The following is an 18,275-nucleotide window of genomic DNA, read 5'->3' as shown; positions in this document are numbered from 1 at the left end:
AATAGATGGATTTGGGAGAGTTATGTTTAAGACACAGTTGCTGTAGAAACTCTAGGAGAAGGTTTGTCTATACTTGATACTTGATATCATTTGAGAAGGTGCCCCTAGTGGTCCACATTCACCTCAATCCAACTGCAGTCAACAGTTTCGCTTCAAGGACTAAATGCCCAGCTTAGTACCATTATGACTGATGACTTCCTAGAGCCCAGTCATTCTCTGCACATGCCTCTGATCTTTTCTCCAAATAAGCCAGTTCCTTTAGTTACTCCTTTTTATTCTTAGTAATTGTTCCTCTTGTTATTGAAACATGGGCACTATGCTGCCCAACAACAAAGCCAAACTGTCTGCTTGTGTGTCTGTGTAAATATGACAGGGAAAAACAGATTTTACAGGGCTCTTTCATTTACAGTAATGTAGGACTATCCAGCCTTCAGCTTTAGCTGAACTACTACACCTCTTGATAGCCTTCAGCTGCGTTTGCATCCTGTCTCCATCTTGCCCACCCGTCTCCATCTTGTCCTACTGTCTCCATGTGGTCCTACGGTTTCCATCTTGCCCACCCGTCTCCATCTTGTCCTACTGTCTCCATCTTGTCCTACTGTCTCCATTTGGTCCTACTGTTTCCATCTTGCATAAGCATCACCATCCTGCCCACTGTCTCCATCTTGCCCCACTGTCTCCATCTTGTCCCACTGTCTCCATCTTGCCCCACTGTCTCCAACTTGCCCCACTGTTTCCATCTTGCCCACTGTCTCCATCTTGCTCCATTGTCTCCATCTTGTCCTACTGTCTCCATCTTGTCCTACCATCTCCATGTTGGTAGACTTCACTCTCTGAATATCATCCTGCAGTTGTCATTGTGTCCTACTGTCTCAGTCTTGCCCATCTTACCCTACTGTCTCCTTTTCACCCAAATTCTCATATTGCCCTGCTGTCTGACCTTCGTTTTATTTGGTCCTCAATGCAGACCTTCATCCCGAGTATTGGTACTCTGTCAATACTCTTTATAATCATTACTAATGAATATTATTCAAGTCATTAAGAGATCAGGCGGCCGATCGAAGTGCTTTGGTTGTTTAACGAGTTTGTTAAAAAGAAATGCAAATGCGTTGCTTCTTCCTTATCCACAGTAACAATAATCCATATTACATTGGGGTCCTCAGAGAGGAAGGAACAAACAAATTCTCCTTCACAGCTGGAGATTCTGGGGTGGGGGGGTATCTACTCCTTTACCCCCACACTTCTGCCCACCTCAGTCCACCCCATTAGATAGAGGACTTGTCAGGCCCAATCTGGGCTCTTTCCTGCACAAGAAATGTTTCCCCTTTTAAGTGCAAAAGCATAACATTAGCATTTCCCCAAGTGCTCTCTGGTTTCGGCTGCTTTCCTAATTAGAGGCATGATAAGAGCCCTGCTGATTGGCAATATAAAAGCCCTAGTTTGGCTTCATGTGTCCCAGGTGAGCGCTGTAATTTTTTTTCCTCAGCACCGTTTCAGAAGCTACCTCTCCTTCATTGTTCCTTAAAGTTTTCATCTGAGGAATTAATGGAGATAAAAAGACATTAGATAGCAGCCTCTCCTGCCAGGGCTCATCACGGCAATCTTTTATCACAAGTACAATCCATACAAGTTCGTTTTTTTTCTCCATCCCTTTTGTTTCTCAGGGTTAAAAAAGAAAAAAGAAAGAGAGAAAAAAGCGCGCCTGTGTGCGAGCGAATGGAGCGAATGTGCCATTGCAATTGGCGTCTCTACAAAGGTTAGCAGATCTAACTGTCAATACTGCGAGTCGAGAGAAGTCCAGTCAGGGGGAGCTTTTGTGTGAAAGAGATACTTTGATATTTTGGAATGTTAGAAGGGTGAATGTGAAAAATTGGAGGTTGGGGATCTAATTACCCAAGCATAATTGGGGGCTAGGGAATAAGTTGCAGCCTCTCTACTCACCGCAGATCAATTATGTTAAGAGAACATCTGTAAGTAGAACTTAATGAGGTCCATTAGAGCAACATGTACAGCCTCCTCTAACAGTACTTGTCAGCTTCTTGGACGAGCTGGAGGAAGCTGTTAACTAGGGACCTGGTGAGGTGTTTAAATAGTGGAGGAGAGGAGCTGGCCCACTCGGCTTTAGAGCTTACACCAGTCCTGCAGGAGAAAGAGGCAGCAGGAGGCTAACACGAGAGGCAGGTCATTTCTCTCCCTGGAATCACAATTGGGGGGAACAGAAATCCTTCTTCCTCCTGCCCCCCCTCCACAGTTTTTTTTTTATACTTTGTATAGAGAGTTTTTTTCCCCTGGACTTGACTGAAATTATTCTCTCTTTTCCTGCACAAAGACTGTCACATCTCTTCCTCCTCCTCATCCTCCTCCTCGTCTCAGGGACTACAGAAATATTTACTTTTATGAAATATTTAATAGAAAACCTCAAGCAGCCGCCATCTGTTTTCATTCCGGAGGAGACGTAAACTTCCCCAGTCCCAATTCTGCCCTGACTCTCCCTAACAAAAAGGTGAGTTGATTTCTTCTTTACTGCTTAAGGCTTCGCAGTCGTCCCAGGGGCTGACAATTGAAAGAGGAATAATAGGCACCTGTTTGTGCAAAGAAGCCATTAAAGGGGTACAACAGTCGCGCTCTAATCAGTCTTGCCCATTGTAATCATTCTGGGGACAACATGGGGGGGGGCATCGCTTTCTCCTCTGTAAACAAAAGTTGTTTGTGTAGGGAGAACTGACAGTTTCTCTCGCTGACCGAACAAATTGTTTCTTTTCACTTTTTTTCTGCTGAAAGGGGGTGAAGGAAATAGGGTTTCCTGGGGTTAATGGGGTGACAGAAGGACAAGGTTCACAAGATCACTTGGGGTGACTGGGACTGTGTGTGAGGGATCTGTGTGTGTGTGACATGAAACCCAGGCACAACATCAGGAATTCTTCCCACCTTTATAGAACAGAATTCAGTACATTGTTGCCCACTTACCTCTCTTGCTGTACATTGTTGCCCACTTACCCCTGTACATTGCTGCCTGTTGCTGTAAAGTGTTGCCCACTTACCCCTGTACATTGCTGCCCACTTACCTCTCTTGACATACACTGTTGCCCATTTACCCCTGTACATTGCTGCCCATTTACCATTGCTGCGCATATAACTTTCTTGCTGTACATTGCCGCCCACTTACCTTTCTTGCCATACATTGTTGCCCACTTACCCCTGTACATTACTGCCTGTTTAACTCTCTTGCTGTAAAGTGTTGCCTACTTACCCCAGTACATTGTTGCCACTTACCTTTCTTGCTGTACATTGTTGCCCACTTACCTCTGTTGCTGTACATTGTTGCCCGTTTACCCCTGTACATTACTGCACGTTTAACTCTCTTGCAGTACATTATTGCCCACTTACCCCTATACATTGTTGCCCACTTACCTCTCTTGCTGTACATTGTTGCCCACTTACCCCTGTACATTGTTGCCCACTTACCTCTCTTGTTGTACATTGTTGCCCACTTACCCCTGTACATTGTTGTCCACTTACCCCTGTACATTGTTGCCCACTTACCTCTCTTGTTGTACATTGTTGCCCACTTACCCCTGTACATGGTTGCCCACTTACTCCTGTACATTGTTGCCCACTTACCTCTCTTGCGGTACATTGTTGCCCACTTACCCCTGTACATTGTTGCCCACTTACCTCTCTGGCTTCTGGCCGCTTTCCCATCTTGCTGTAAATCGAATGATTTGGAAGATTCTACTTTCAAATAATTGAATTCATGACAAAACCTAATTACTGTCAGGTAATACCCTGTCAGCCTTAATGCATTTCATCAGTCATAATGAAAAGAGGAGCATTTTATGACCCATCTAATTATCATTACATTTTAGGGAAAATGAATAGTGTGGTGTTGAATGTTAACTATTGATTCCATTTTCTCCTATTGCACGTGATTTGCCAGAATTTGGACGCTGGATATTTGGTAGAGCAGATAGTTGTGGGGGCAGTGGCAGATTATTGGGTATCTGGGGGTGGGGGCAGATTCATCAGGCCGGGGATAGAAAGGGGCATTAGCACCAGTGTCTCCAGCTCCCAAAGGGTTACTGTTATTGCAGACAAACCCGGGCGCAATTATTGCCATAGTCCAAATAACACGCTAATTACTGACAATGATGTCACCATAGGCACAGGAATAATCCCATCATTTAATTAGCTGAATGATTTAAACAAAGATTAGCATAGATGCACTAATCACTTGCTGGGAATTACAGAGCAGTATTAGCAGCGAGGGGTAACAGATCATACAGTTTGGGGGGGGGGGGTGAGCAAAGAATCTCATCTCCTTGAACATAATTAATTTAATTGTCCTCATTAGCTATACCATTTGTTTTCATTTGATTTCTCCTTTTTCCCTACACAGAGACACCCCCTCCCTAATTCTTCTGCTGAGTCCCTTGCTTGGGGTTTGGCCCTGCTCTACAGTGTTTGGGGGTGTCACATATGAAGTATTTGGGGTGATGGAGTGAGCCACATGGGACTATTAGGCATGTATATTGGAGAAGGGGTGAAGTGTTTGCTGGAGTGTTACATATCAAGTGTTTTGTTACACACATTTTGGGGTGACTGTTCCATGCTGAGTGTAGGGGTGTCATACATTTACTGTTCACTGCACTGTGAGGGGAGTATTCAGGAAAATAATGGGGGGAGCTGAGGTTGGGGGGGCAGAACATGTTCTCTGGTTTGCTGGGCTGTGGGTTCTGCTGTGTAATATTGGGGACCCTTTGTTGGAGAATGGCAGGCTGTTATGGGGGTGAATAGGTAGATGTTACACATGCACCCCCAAGCTGAAAGGTGAGTTGGTGTTTATCTAAATGAACAGATTTGGGCACATGGATCTGACACAGCCCATCATAATGGGGGGGGGGCAAAGGTGCATTAAATGACTCCCCAACATTCCTCACCCCCACTGTACTAATCCAAAAGATGTCACCCCTTAAACACATCGTGGTCAATGCTGGGTACTTTGGGTTAATGCTGAGACCCTGTGGCCAATGATGAGACCTTGTGGTTAATGCTGAGACCCTGTGGCCAGTGCTGGGAGCATTGGGCTAGTGCTGAGACTTGAGAGCAATGCTGGGAGGAGAGCACAGGGTTAATATTGAAAGTTGTGGCCGGTGCTGGAAGCGGGGTCCGGGGTTGATATTGACACTTTGGGGGTTGGAGCCAGTATTGGGGGGCCCGGTGGTTAGTGCAGAGACTTGAGGCCAATTTTGGGGGGGAGGGGGAGGAGGAGGAGGCGGCGGTGCGGGCAGTGCAGGTCGGAGCTGTCCCCTCCCCCGGGTGCTGATCAGGGAGTCGCGGGCGGAGAAAGAATCAGTTGAGAGAAAGTCGCCGCTTTGTCATTCGCCGCCAGAAACGCGAGTCTGTCGCACCGCCGCCTCCTCCTCCGACTGTTTCTCTATCTCTGGGGAACACTGGGACCCCCTTACTGGACTCCGACCCCCAAATCCGACACTCCCGACCCCCGGACTCCCGCCGGTACCACTCGATCCCTCCCCCGCTCACCTACACAGACCCATGCACAGAAGGGAGCAAAGTTTCGGTAGGTGCCCGGGGGCTGCTCCCGTCATGGGCTTCTCTCTGTGTCACATTGTGTGTCATTGTGTCATTGTGTCTCTGTGTTATTGTCTAACTGTGTGTGAGTGTTGCTGTCTGTCTTACTGGGCTTCTGGGCTTCTATGTGTGGCTAGTGACTTCCAACTGTTTGTGTTCTTGTTGTGTGTCCAGAGCAGTGTCTGTTTGTCTGTGTGTCTGACACTCAGCCTGGGAGTGTATTACACACACATATACACAGACACCTACACATATATACACACACCTACACATATACACAAGCACAGACACATCCAGACCCACAAATACACAGACCCACAAATACACAGACCCACAAATACACAGAGACATAAATACACAGAGACACAAATACACAGACCCATAAATACACCCAAGGACACACAAATACACACACACAGACACACAGACACACAGATTGTATTTGAGCTGCGTCAAAATAGGAGTCAGTGTAGCAAATGTGTGGTTGGCCTTTGCCAGGCGCCGGTACTTTGCTGCCATGGTAACTGTAATTAAACTGATAAGAGTGGAGAAATGTCAGTATCTGGAGCCTCGCAGCTGCATTGGAGAAGGGCAATCAAATTGCTTCCCAGCTCCATTGCTCAAAAAAAGGGGGAGGGGGAAGGTTTGGGCAGCCCACGAGACCTGGGGACCTGGAGGGGGATTGTTGTGCTATAGGGGGGCTGCAGCCTGAGCCTGGGTGGGAGCACAAAGCACCTTCAGGCCTGGGATAGAGAACGAGTGAGTGGGGAAGACGCAGCTTTTGTTTGGGGGGGAAGATGAGCTGCAGTTTCCATTAAATTCTGAGCTCAAAGCTCTTCTTGTGCCCCCCAAAACCTCCTCCAGACTCAGGTAAGTGTAAGTGGGACTATGGGTGCGGGGAGCTGCATCTGAATATTGGGGCCCTGGGCCCCCGGGTGCTGCTTCTGCTGCTGTTGTTGTGCACTTGCTCTTACTTTGTTGTGTTAAGTAGAGGGGGGGGCTGCTCGGATGAATGGCACAGAACAAGGCTGTAATGGGGGCAATCAGGCGTGAGGCAGCTCACAATCACATCCAGCCAATTAAAAGCTCAGCAGAGTTTCCATGCAATTGGCCTTCTTCCCGCACTCCCCGCAGCCCCCGCTATTTAGGGCTCTTTCTCTTAATTATCTTTAAACGGTGAAGTTAAATCTGCACGATGCAAAGTCTTTTTTATTTGCCCCCAAATAACAACCACATGAATTGATTCCAAATATTTATCCTTTTAACTTTCACTCGTCAGCCAACAAAGTGCCTCAATCCCCTGGAACTTCCCCTTAATCATCTGAGCCCCTCTTAATGTGAGTTTGGGGGTGCCAGGGACTGTGCTGAGTGTTGTCCCTCCCCTCCATCCAGACACCGTTACATTTGACTCTTATCATTTTGACTGAAATGTGATTTTTGGTTGTTTTCTGATGGTTTTGTGTTGTCTCTCGGGCAGGAATACAAATGCTTTCTGTTCAGCCAGACACCAAGCCGAAAGGTTGTGCTGGCTGCAATCGCAAGATTAAGGACCGCTACCTGCTCAAGGCCTTGGATAAATACTGGCATGAGGACTGCCTGAAATGCGCCTGCTGCGACTGTCGCCTCGGGGAAGTGGGCTCCACGCTCTACACCAAAGCCAACCTCATCCTCTGCCGCAGGGATTACCTAAGGTAACGTACCCCAAATCTCCATGACTGCAACTGGACCCATGAGCTTGCATTTTCTATAGAGGTGGAACCAACTCGGTTCTGTAACCATCAAGCGAGTCCCCCCGGCTGCAGATACAAATTGCTGCACCTAAATATTAACCCCTTGCTGCCTGCAGACTTTCCCCTTGGTTAAGTGTTAGAGTGTGAGTGTTACACCACGAGGCAGTGATTATATGGCTCAGCATCCAGGAGCTGTTGGTAATTACTCAGAACTTTCAGTTTTCTGCAGAGCAGTTAGACTGGGGTGTAATGCAGTGTTGCACCTCTACTGGTACTTACTGGTACCGCTAAATCTGGTGCACTGAAATGCTGCTCCATAGTTCCCCTAAATAACAAGTGTCAGTTAATATGGGGTTCAGAGAAGGCGACTGAATAAATAAAGGCATAATGGGTTAATTGCTGTCTAGAGGTGCTTGAGACGTGTCCCATTGGAGTTTTTGGAGACCTTGCGTTGTGTCCAGCTCTGTGTCCTGCAGATTCCCCAGCACCTTCTCCCACATGGAACTGGTTCTGTTTGCGTGACTGATACTATTTGGACTGTCAGGTTGTACAAACAATGAAATTACTGGCAGAATATTCATTTGTTTTCCTTGGCAAAGTATTGGCATGTCTTTATATCCCTTGCACCAGAAACTGTGCCCCATTCTGATCTGTGGGATGGTACTTACAGCAAGTTATATTTGCACTTCTCATGAGGGGAAAAATATTACTGGGTGTTTAATTCTAGCTGTGGAATGTAGTCCCCTACAAAGGATTGGGGGGGGGGTTTCGATGAGCACAATCACCCCAAAATGACATTGATGTCCCTTGTTTATTCAGAGCCGTTCATTCTGTGTCAGTGAAATGTTTTTCTTGTGAAGTCACCGGCACCAAAGCAGTTAATTCCCACATTATTAGCACATAATTTCCCCTTTATTGCTCATCACTGTGGGGGAATGGATCAGTTTGCATTGAGTTAAAAGCGGAACTGTGTTATTTAGGAACTAGTCGAATGTTTCTGGTCGGTAACACGGCTCCACGGATACGTTCAGTTACACGCAAACCTTCATTTTCCTATTAATGATAGTTGGTGGGTTTCCCGGCTTTGTCTGCCTCCCCCCCCCCCGACAGAAGGTTTTGTTTTAAATTCAATTTCTCCATTAAAATAGCAAATAGGAAATTGTTTTGTTCGATTAGTGATGCTGTCATTGGGACATTATACTCAGATGGTGCCTGAAGGTCTTTCACTGACCCACTCAAAGGCCCAGATTTGCAGTACAAACAGTGGGGCATGAAGGGGTTAAATTATTATATTTATGAAAAGGTGCGATAAATCAGAGCTGGGCGCAGTTTGTGCAAAGTCGTGGGTATCCTGGTTTTTCTTTATTTGGGTCGGGTTTGGTTCATGCCATTTCTGGATCTTCTTTGTTATGTGAATGTAAAATCTCAAACCAGTGGGACGTATTAACCCTATAAACCCCACTGTATATTAAGGGGAACATTGGCTACATTGGTCTCATTGTAGCTCTTGGTTCCTAAAGACATTTGGGGACATTTAGAATTTTATTAAGGATTTGTACCTGATGTTCCACAGAATAAAAGGTGTTCCTTGGGGTTAACAGAAAAGGAAGGCAAGTTTAATGCTGATATTAGGGTGCAAGGGTTGGTGTCAAAGGGTTTCTGGGAGTAATTCCCAGTTATACTATGGACTGGTTCGGGCAGCTGTGTGTCTTGTTCATTTGTTGCTGTTTGCTGATAATTCCTTGGTTTTGCTGATTCTCCACCAGGCCAGGGGGGGGGGGAGGTTCTGAACAACTAGTGACCCAAGTTTAAGAGTGAATGGTACCACAGGTTGCCCTTATTTTGCTTCTGGTGAAATGCAGCACATTATAATGGGTCCCATAAAACAGCGCGGAATGGCTCTTTATATCCCACTGCTGAAATGGAGCATTTTATCTCTCTATTATGGCCCCAGTGGCCCTATTTGCATTACAAAATACGCAGTGATATTTGGGCAATTGGCAAATAAATGGAATCATCGTCGCTGTCAGGTCAGTAATGCGGAACGGCCATATTTCAGAGGCGCATTTGTGCAGGGACGGCAGAGCAGCAAATGAATGATTTATCAGATTAATAACATTCTTGACATTTATATTTGCAGCGGGTCTAATCCATATCAAAGTGGTGCCGTCCGACTCTGATTAGCGCCTGCATTTGTTTTACACAGAATTTAATGGGAAATCTCAAGGCCACGATAGTTCTGTCACATCCCTGGGGCCCGGAGTCTGTGGGTGCCACACAATGAACTAGAACTTACTGATTGTTTTGATCCAAAAGGGACCATGGTGCTTTGATTTATTGGAATTGGGTTCCTCAATCCTGGGGAAATTCCTTTCCAATAACGTTACTGTGTGTGACTCCTGCAATAAATATCTGGATTCCTGAAGGGCTCTGAGGGTCCGACCTAATCTTCATTATATGATTACTACAGACATACAGAAAAGTCGGGGGTTATTTTAAGCTGAAGTATCTATAGCAGAAGTTAGTACAACCCCGCACAGGAGTAATATCTATGTGAATGTCTGATGGGCCAAGTTCTGTGTATCTGCATCAGTGTTATTTCTTTATTCTATTTGTAGACATCGGTATCAGGAGTGAAATTAAGTGACACATCAGCTGTATCACCCACCCCCAAATCCCCCCAATATTTGTCTCTAATAGTTTTATAGTTTGTGATATTTCATTTCAATTTGTCAGTTTCAAAAGGACAAGAAAAAAATTCTCAGCAGTTGGTTTATTAAGGGAAGGTGATTGGTTTCTGCAGTCTGAATCTTTACCATGACATGATAGATATTAGGGTTAGGGTATGGGATCTACAGACCTTTTACCACTACAATGCCTACCCTTGTGGTGGTAGAGAAGCTAGAGGTACTCTATATGTTGGAAGTAAAGCTAGAGGTAATGTAAGTGGTGGTAGGGAGGCTGGGGGTAACATCTACTACAATGTCAAAATATTCAAATATGAATCTCATTTACAAAATGTAACCATTAAAGAGATGTGTGATTAAGTAATACAGCTCTGCTATGTCTTTCTGGTACCATTTGTGGTAGTCGAGAGGGTAGGTTCCATGAAGTGTTTGTTGAGGGTAGACAGTTGTATAATTCCTGGAGGGTAGAGGGTTGTATAGATCTTGGAAGTTAGAGGGTAGGATACAAGTTGGAGGGTAGAGCGTTGTATAGGGATTGGAGGGTATAGGGTTTTATAAATCTTGGAGGCTAGAGGGTTGTATAGATCTTGAAAGGTAGAGGGTAGGATAGGGGTTGGAGAGTAGAGGGGTTGGAGGGTAGAGGGTTGGATCGGGTTGGAGGGTAGAGGGTTGGATAGGGGATATTTCTGATACTGATTGTTACATTTCAAAGGCAGTTTAATTCTGGGCCTATTGATAATGTTGATGATCTGGTGACCAGAGCTTATTGATAAGGAATAACAAGTTATTGGTTGATGGTGGGTTTATAGGAGCTTTGTGCCAGGTGTGCGGCACCAAGAATGGATGTGGAAGAGATTTTACATTGTATTTGTGTGACTGTATTAAGTTTGAAAATAATAACTGCTGATTAACTACTAGGAGTTGTTTCTCATATCTTTGTGACTGCTCTAGGCTGGAAAATACTAACTACTGACATGAAACCCGTCCGGCAAGCCTTGATGAAACTGCCCTAACCAATTGTAGTGGTGGCATTGGATTTGGGTAATGAGAAATTTGGCAACTAACTGTGGCCCCTGGTAGGCGTTAGGGCAGGCAAAACAGTTCTCATGTGGACTTGTTATTTTTTGAGAATTGGGGGGGGGGGGTCAAACCTGGAACCCTCCAGCTGTTGTGGCACTTTATTTAGTTGGACTACTGGGGTGTGTCACCTTGCCATGGCTGCAGGCCCAGACTGCCAAATGTCAAAAGGGGTGATGTATGTTGTCATACACTGATACTTTATATTGGCCTGGAAGGGGTTGTTTGGGTGTTAGTTAATACATATTCACATAGCTGAGAGACCACCTAGTTGTACTAGTGCCATCTGCACCCTCCCCTCACTCTGCCCCTGGAACTGTATAGAAATGAAACATTCACCCCACACTTTGCCCTGATTGGGCCCAGAATTCACTGCTTTGTGCATGCTAGGGTTAGCTCCATTAGATTCAGTGTAAAACTATTAGATTGTCAGTTGTAGTAGCCCCTTGGACTGCCAGGAAAAATGTGCACAATCCTCTGTTTTCTTCCTACACCCTCCAATGTAGCACAGAGACATGCCTTTGCCCTATGAATACAGTGCTGCCTGCATTGGGTGGTAGGCACATAGGTCCCTACCCTTCCCTTAACTTGCATGTCATTCAGACACACCATGGGGCATTTGCAGGCGCACACCACAAAGAAGCCTTGTACTTACCATCGGCCCTATGACATTCAGTATGGACTAGGCTTAATTGCATCCACTGGAGCTAAGCTCCAATCTGGCCCTAGATGCAGAGTCTCACCAGAGCCATGGGTATCTGTTGAGCTATCTGTGTGTCTGTCTTTCTCTCCTTCAGTCAATTTCTCCCTGTTACTTCATTCTATTCCTTGTTTGATATGATCCAGGCAATAACCTTTGGATGTTTGGAATCAAATGCATGACTAATATTATTTTATAGCTTATGAGGGTCACTGGCTTTGGGGAAACTGATGTCTAAATAGGGAAGATTCTATTAGAACTGCATTATTGACCTTCTGCCATGGTTTGGCTCTGTAAATCTGCTCTGTAAAGTTTCTCAATATGGTTTTATTTCAGCAACCAAAAGGTGTTCCCCAAACCAAAGCCTGTTTCATTTGTGAAGTAGCTTCATCACGGCTGTACCTTAGGGATAGAAGTGCTACATTAGATCCAGTTGCAGAGGAGAAAAAAAGCCTGTGTGCAATGGACCTGTGACTTTTCTCTGGTGGGCTTCTGGCATCCCAGTCTGGCAATGTGCCTTGGGACCAAAATAATTAAGCTGAGAAGGAAGAGCCATAATAAATATAATAATACAGAAGTGAAGAAAACACTTTGCAAAAATATCACATAATACACCAAATGTCTTCAACACTACTGAATATGGTCCACTGGCTGAGAAGGCACTTCCCTGTATTAATAAATATGCTTTATTCACTGGGATACAGAATTACCAGAATGAGAGCCACTTCAGCTTCATGTATAATGCCCTTGGCTCAGGTCTCCCACTGTTAATCAGGGATGTAGCGAACTGCCGATTTGGTGTTCGCGAACGCCGTTCGCGAACACCGGCAAAAAATTCGAACGTTCGCGGACAGTTCGCGAACTTCGAACACCCGCTAAAATCGTTCAATTCGAACGATCGAAGGATTTTAATCATTCGATCGAAGGATTTTCATTCGAATCGAACGATCGAAGCCATTGGATCGAATGCTTTTCATTAGATCGAATGCTTTTCATTCGATCGAATGCTTTTCATTCGATCGAATGCTTTTCATACGATCGAATGCTTACAATCGTTCGAACGCATGGAAATCGTTAGATTTTTAGCGGTCGAAGGAATTCGAATGGTCGAACGGTCAAACGATCGAACGCGAACTCAAAATGCGAACGTTCCCAAACGTTCGCGAACATTCGGCGGACGCGAACGGTCGAAGTTCGCGCGAACTAGTTCGCAGCAGAACAGTTCGCTACATCCCTACTGTTAATCCCACCAAGAAGTTTATTACTTGGCCTACTACTAATCATCCCCACAAAGAAAGTCAGTTCTTGGTCTCCAATTGATCATCCCCACCAAAGAGGTCACTACTTGGTCTCCTACTGATCATGCTCACCAAGAAAGTCAGAACTTGGTCTCCTAATGATCATCCCCACCAAGAAAGTCATTACTTGGTCTCCTACTGATCATGCCCACCAAGGAGGTCAGTACTTGGCCTCCTACTGATCATCCCCACCAAGAAAGTCAGATGGTCTCCTACTGATCATGCCCACCAAGGAGGTCAGTACTTGGCCTCCTACTGATCATTCCCAAGAAAGTCAGAACTTGGTCTCCTACTGATCATCCCCACGAAGGAGCTCAGTACCTGATCATCCCTACCAAGAAAGAAATAACACAACTCTGCCTCTCTCACTGGTCCCCGCTAGTACAGGTTGGAAGGATCTCTTCTCTGCAAATGTGAAGATCATGAATTCAGGTTTTGACTTGCTGTCTGTAGAAGAATGATCTACTCAGTTGCAGACCAAGTACTGATAAATGCCTGAGAGTGTGGCCACTGCCCTTTAATGTCTTACCTCTTACAGTTTATTGACCCAGCACAAACCTCTTATTCTGTAGGACGTTTCTTTTTCCTGTAAGTAACCTGCTCCTATATAGTGTAAGCGCCTCAAAGAAGGTTTGGAATGTAGAACCTTGTTAAGCCCATTCTCAGAGTGCCTTTCTAGCTGTAATTTCCCCTCAGTTGCACAAGAAGAGGAGTAGCCTGAAAGGGTTGGAATATTCCCTCTGTAGGAAGGTGACACTGTCTACTCCTTCAATCAATGAGAAGATGGATGTTCTGATCTCCAAGTACGTGGGGCTTAGTGAAGGCGTTTGGCTACTCGCTGATCTCTTGATCCTTGCAGCAAGCAGTCGGGGTGAGGGTAACAAACGCATTGTTTTCCACTTAATGAGATGAGATTTCCGCATCCGCGCACTCAGTCTGGGAGCTGACAGTTCACTAACACGTTCCCTTGTAAGGTTCCCTCCCAGAGGGGAAGGGGCAATAATTCATCATTAGGGCGTCAGAGTCCAGGTGCAGATGGGAACTGATGGAGGGAGGCAAGAGAAAATCTTGTGTGAAGCCCAATTCCCCCGTTAGCGCAGAGAATAATTAAGATACTGCTGCTGGGAGGGTTCTGTAATGATTAGGAATCCAGACAGAGTGAATCTATGGTTCTGGTTCTGTTTGTGTGCTGGGAAGGAGGTGGCTACAGACTGGGCCAATTCCAAGGTACAACAAATAATTTGTGTGTTATTAACCCTGAGTGTTTGTCATTGTGCAAATAGCGGCACATGGAGGCTTGTTGGGCCCCCAGCTCAGCGCTGCCCATGCATTACTCAACTGGGCACATTTATCAAGTTGACTGATGGCAGGAGCAGCAGCTTTTAGGTCCCAGTGGTTAATGTAGTGGGTAATTAACTGTCATTTGCCTAGTAATGGCCTGATGATCAATGATTTGTGTGGAAACAAATTCTAATCAGGGATCTGATAAATGCCTGGAGCCCGAGCAGCAGTTCCAACCGGGGGGTAACAATGAGCTGAATGTCTAAGTACCTGAATGTGTTTCTCTCCTGCAGGAGATGCCATTGCACTGCCTGCTGTTTCTCTCTGCAGATCAAGGGCCCCAAACTGACATTTTCTATTTCTCTGGGGCCACATACCTTTGTGTCTCTGCTTGTCTGGGGCCCCAATACATACTCTTTGCTTTGTCTGTGGCCCCATGTAAATATTGGGAAGTTGTATCAGGAGTCAGAGGCAGCAGTGCAGAGAAAGGGACAGACACAATGACAGTTACACAGAACTATAAACCCAGTGAGAATGAGGAATGAATGGATATTGGGAAGTTGTATCAGGAGTCAGAAGCAGCAGTGCAGAGAAGAGAAAGGGACAGACACAATGACAGTTACACAGAACTATAAACCCAGTGAGAATGAGGAATGAATGGATATTGGGAAGTTGTATCAGGAGTCAGAAGCAGCAGTGCAGAGAAGAGAAAGGGACAGACACAATGACAGTTACACAGAACTATAAACCCAGTGAGAATGAGGAATGAATGGATATTGGGAAGTTGTATCAGGAGTCAGAGGCAGCAGTGCAGAGAAGAGAAAGGAATGAGGAATGAATATTGGGGAGATCCTTAGCATAGGCAAACATCAATGTTTGCATGGAGTTCCCTTTAAAGCAACATTGTAAAGCTTCCTGGCCTATTAGCTCTGAATGAGGGACAACTTTGCTGGGCCCTATCTTTGTATAAAGCCATTATTGTGTATATTGTGTATATTGTGTATATTGTGTATACTTACTTCCCCCCAGAGTAAGAGGAAAACCCACCTAAAATCCAGTTTCCTATTACAGATTGTTTGGTGTCACGGGAAACTGCGCCGCCTGCAGCAAACTCATTCCTGCCTTCGAAATGGTGATGAGAGCCAAGGAGAATGTCTACCACTTGGACTGCTTTGCCTGTCAGCTCTGTAACCAGAGGTAAGTGGGGGGGGGCAGATAATTAATTCATCAGACAGTTGGGGGTTCTAAATTCCAATAGGGTTTCTACAGTAATTAAAATGTATGGCCCTTTACTTTTGCCCATATAGTGTAGAATCTTTGCTTTGCAACATATGAAGGAAATCTATTTTCAGGTTGCTTTGTATATCGGGGTTCCTACCACCACCCCCCCAATAAGAATTTGTTCCGGTCGATCTGCTCCCTAAACATCCCACTCGTCTCAAAACAAATTCCTTTTACTGCGCCATTTTCTCTGTGTCTTTGTCAGAAACATTTTCAAAGAGACTGAACGACTTCCCCAGGCCGAGGTTAAATGGTTACTATTAAATGCCCCCCAATTTGAATATTCAGGCAGTTAAACTTGGCTATTTATGTCTGCCCCTAATTGCACCCACGGTGTCAGCACTTAGTAACCCTCCTGAATCTCTTCCCCACCGGCACACAATGCCTGTCGCTGGCACAGCCCATAATAACCAGTCCCATTCATTCAGCCCATTGTCGGGGGCTCATTACAGAGGGGCCTTTGTGCTTAATTGGAGACTTGAGCAGAAATACATTTCAATCTGTCTAATCGCTGGTGAAACAAAAGGGATCTGACCCTGCTGTGCTGTGAAATCCATCATTATTGGGGTAGGTCTCATCCCTCTGTGCCAATTGTTCCTTTATAGTGGCTGGGGGTTTGACAATGGCACCTCTGTAATACCCTGCTGCCCCCTGAGCGGTGCAATAAATGCAATAGATTACTGCGACTCACAGAGAGTGAGGCAACGGCATTCTCCTGTCATTAAGGGCATTCTCATTTCACTTTCAGTCCATCACACACTAGAGTGCAAGCTCCTCCAACCATTCCCGTCTCAATACCTTTATTATCATTATAACCCTAATGGCCTTGTATCAGTCATTGGCTAATCCTACCCAGAGAGAATATAGCAACTCCCTGTATTTGCTGAGATGTCCATCTGTACCCAGAAATATAGATCCATAGGAAATGTTCTGTCTGCTCCTGGGGGGCTTCGATATCAACAGTGAAAAGCAACGCAGACCATTCACAGGCACTTTCTGTTGCAGGTTTTGTGTGGGAGACAAATTTTTCCTGAAGAACAACATGATTTTGTGCCAGACGGACTACGAAGAAGGTTTAATGAAAGAGGGTTATTCTGCCCAGGTGCGCTGAGCCCCCTGGACCCCGACACCATGAAATGATCAGCACTGCGCCCTTTTTATCTTTTCTGCTGTACATGTAAATAAGAACTGGCACCGGAGCCCACAGAATAGTGTCGGTATTATTATGAGGGCCCCCTGGGGTGCAACAGACTGATGCATCTGTGTATGTGACTGTGGCCCCAGCACTGAATGTTCCAAAAAGATAAAGACGACTCCATCCTTTGTTTCACCTGTTTGGGTTTTTTTTTGGCATGAAATGCAGATTTTGGACTTTGTACATAACGTATTGTAAATTTTGAAGCACAAATGTAATACAGTTTTATTGTGTTACCATTTGTGTCCTGGCGTCACGTTGCATTCGGTACAATCACTGTCGATACATTGTATATTTATGTTTTCTGTATTTTTCAGCTAATTTCAGAAAGAAGCTGTGTTTGTAGGAAAAGAATGGAAACAATGAAAGAGCCAATAGGAATGAGCGTGCACATGTTTTGTGTATGGGAGAAGCTTTGCATTGGGCTCAAGTCTCGGATTCATGGACTAATAGGGTCTGGATCTCTCCATGGTCGTAATTCAAGCAGCGGCTATAGAGGCACCCTAGCACCCCATTTGCACCCCACTTAATTCCAAACTGGAGGGAGGGGTCTGTATGGATTCCATTGAATGTATCTGAGATGGTGACCCTCAAGGTCACAAGGCTTGGTCATCACAATGTTATCCATGTGGTTTTGCAGGAAACAAATACTGATTTGTTTAATGACCGTAGTGATGTTTTGCTGCCGTATTTCAGCCACACACCATGCTGGCAGACCCTCATAGAACAGACACAGGGGGGAATCAACTGCCGAGAGACCCAAAATCAACGGGAATAAGGAGATCTGAGCACCCAGGAGTCCAATGCCCCCCAAGTTGTGATATTTATTGTGAACCCTCCCCATTTCTATAATAACTTCCCTGTCAGCAGCCGACCAGCCTTTCTACAATGCTTATGTTTTTATGCAGAAAATAATATCTGAAATTGGTCTGTTTTATATAAAATAAATAAAGAATGTATTTCACCTAATGGGAAGTCCCTGGAAAGTCTGATTGCCCCTGGCTGGTTCTTAATTACTTCTCTCGCTTCCCCTTTAAAAAAAAAAAAAAGTATTGGACTGAATTTTGACTTTGGTTCATTACCTGGTTCTGAAGGTGCCAAAATGTATTAAATCAATCCGTTTTCTCAAACTTGTACATCATTAAGTGTCAGGCTTACCAGTATGAGCCAGACGTAGAAGGAGTAGGAACAGAAGACAATGAACCACAAGCGCCTCACACACCCACTAACTCACCCGAGGTTGGAAACGGGGAGCAGGGGTGTGGAGAGTAGCCAGTGAGACTAAACGAGGTACAGAAGGATCAGGCAAGGCGTAGTCAGGATATCCGGGTCAAGGCAGGCAGCGAGAATCGTCAACGGTAAACAAGCAGAAGGTCAAGGCAACAAGCAAGAATCGGAGTCCAGGTACAGGCAGGGTCAAACACAATATCGTCAGGA

General features: G+C 45.3%; 1 protein-coding gene across 4 annotated transcripts; it reads left to right on the top strand.

Annotated features, from left to right (window-relative positions):
• The first annotated feature begins 2,416 nt into the window (after positions 1 to 2,416).
• On the top strand, positions 2,417 to 17,807 carry lmo3.S (LIM domain only 3 homeolog S). Of its 4 annotated transcripts, none has more exons than XM_041587574.1 (4): positions 2,417 to 2,503; positions 7,067 to 7,280; positions 15,434 to 15,559; positions 16,649 to 17,807. In XM_041587574.1, exons 2-4 carry the CDS (start codon positions 7,075 to 7,077, stop codon positions 16,752 to 16,754), a joined length of 438 nt encoding a protein of 145 aa, XP_041443508.1. In that variant the 5' UTR covers positions 2,417 to 2,503; positions 7,067 to 7,074; the 3' UTR covers positions 16,755 to 17,807. The 4 variants fall into 4 exon arrangements, with proteins under 4 accessions (XP_041443508.1, NP_001084116.1, XP_018109683.1 ...); NM_001090647.1 differs by lacking the exon at positions 2,417 to 2,503 and adding an exon at positions 5,554 to 5,578 and having other exon boundaries at positions 16,649 to 16,754; XM_018254194.2 differs by lacking the exon at positions 2,417 to 2,503 and adding an exon at positions 6,287 to 6,459.
• The last annotated feature ends 468 nt before the right edge of the window (positions 17,808 to 18,275 follow it).

This window comes from Xenopus laevis, chromosome 3S (assembly GCF_017654675.1).
Source record: "Xenopus laevis strain J_2021 chromosome 3S, Xenopus_laevis_v10.1, whole genome shotgun sequence".
NCBI lineage: Eukaryota > Metazoa > Chordata > Amphibia > Anura > Pipidae > Xenopus > Xenopus laevis.
Note: the sequence above shows the minus strand (reverse complement) of the source record. Positions and strands in the feature narration are given on the sequence as shown.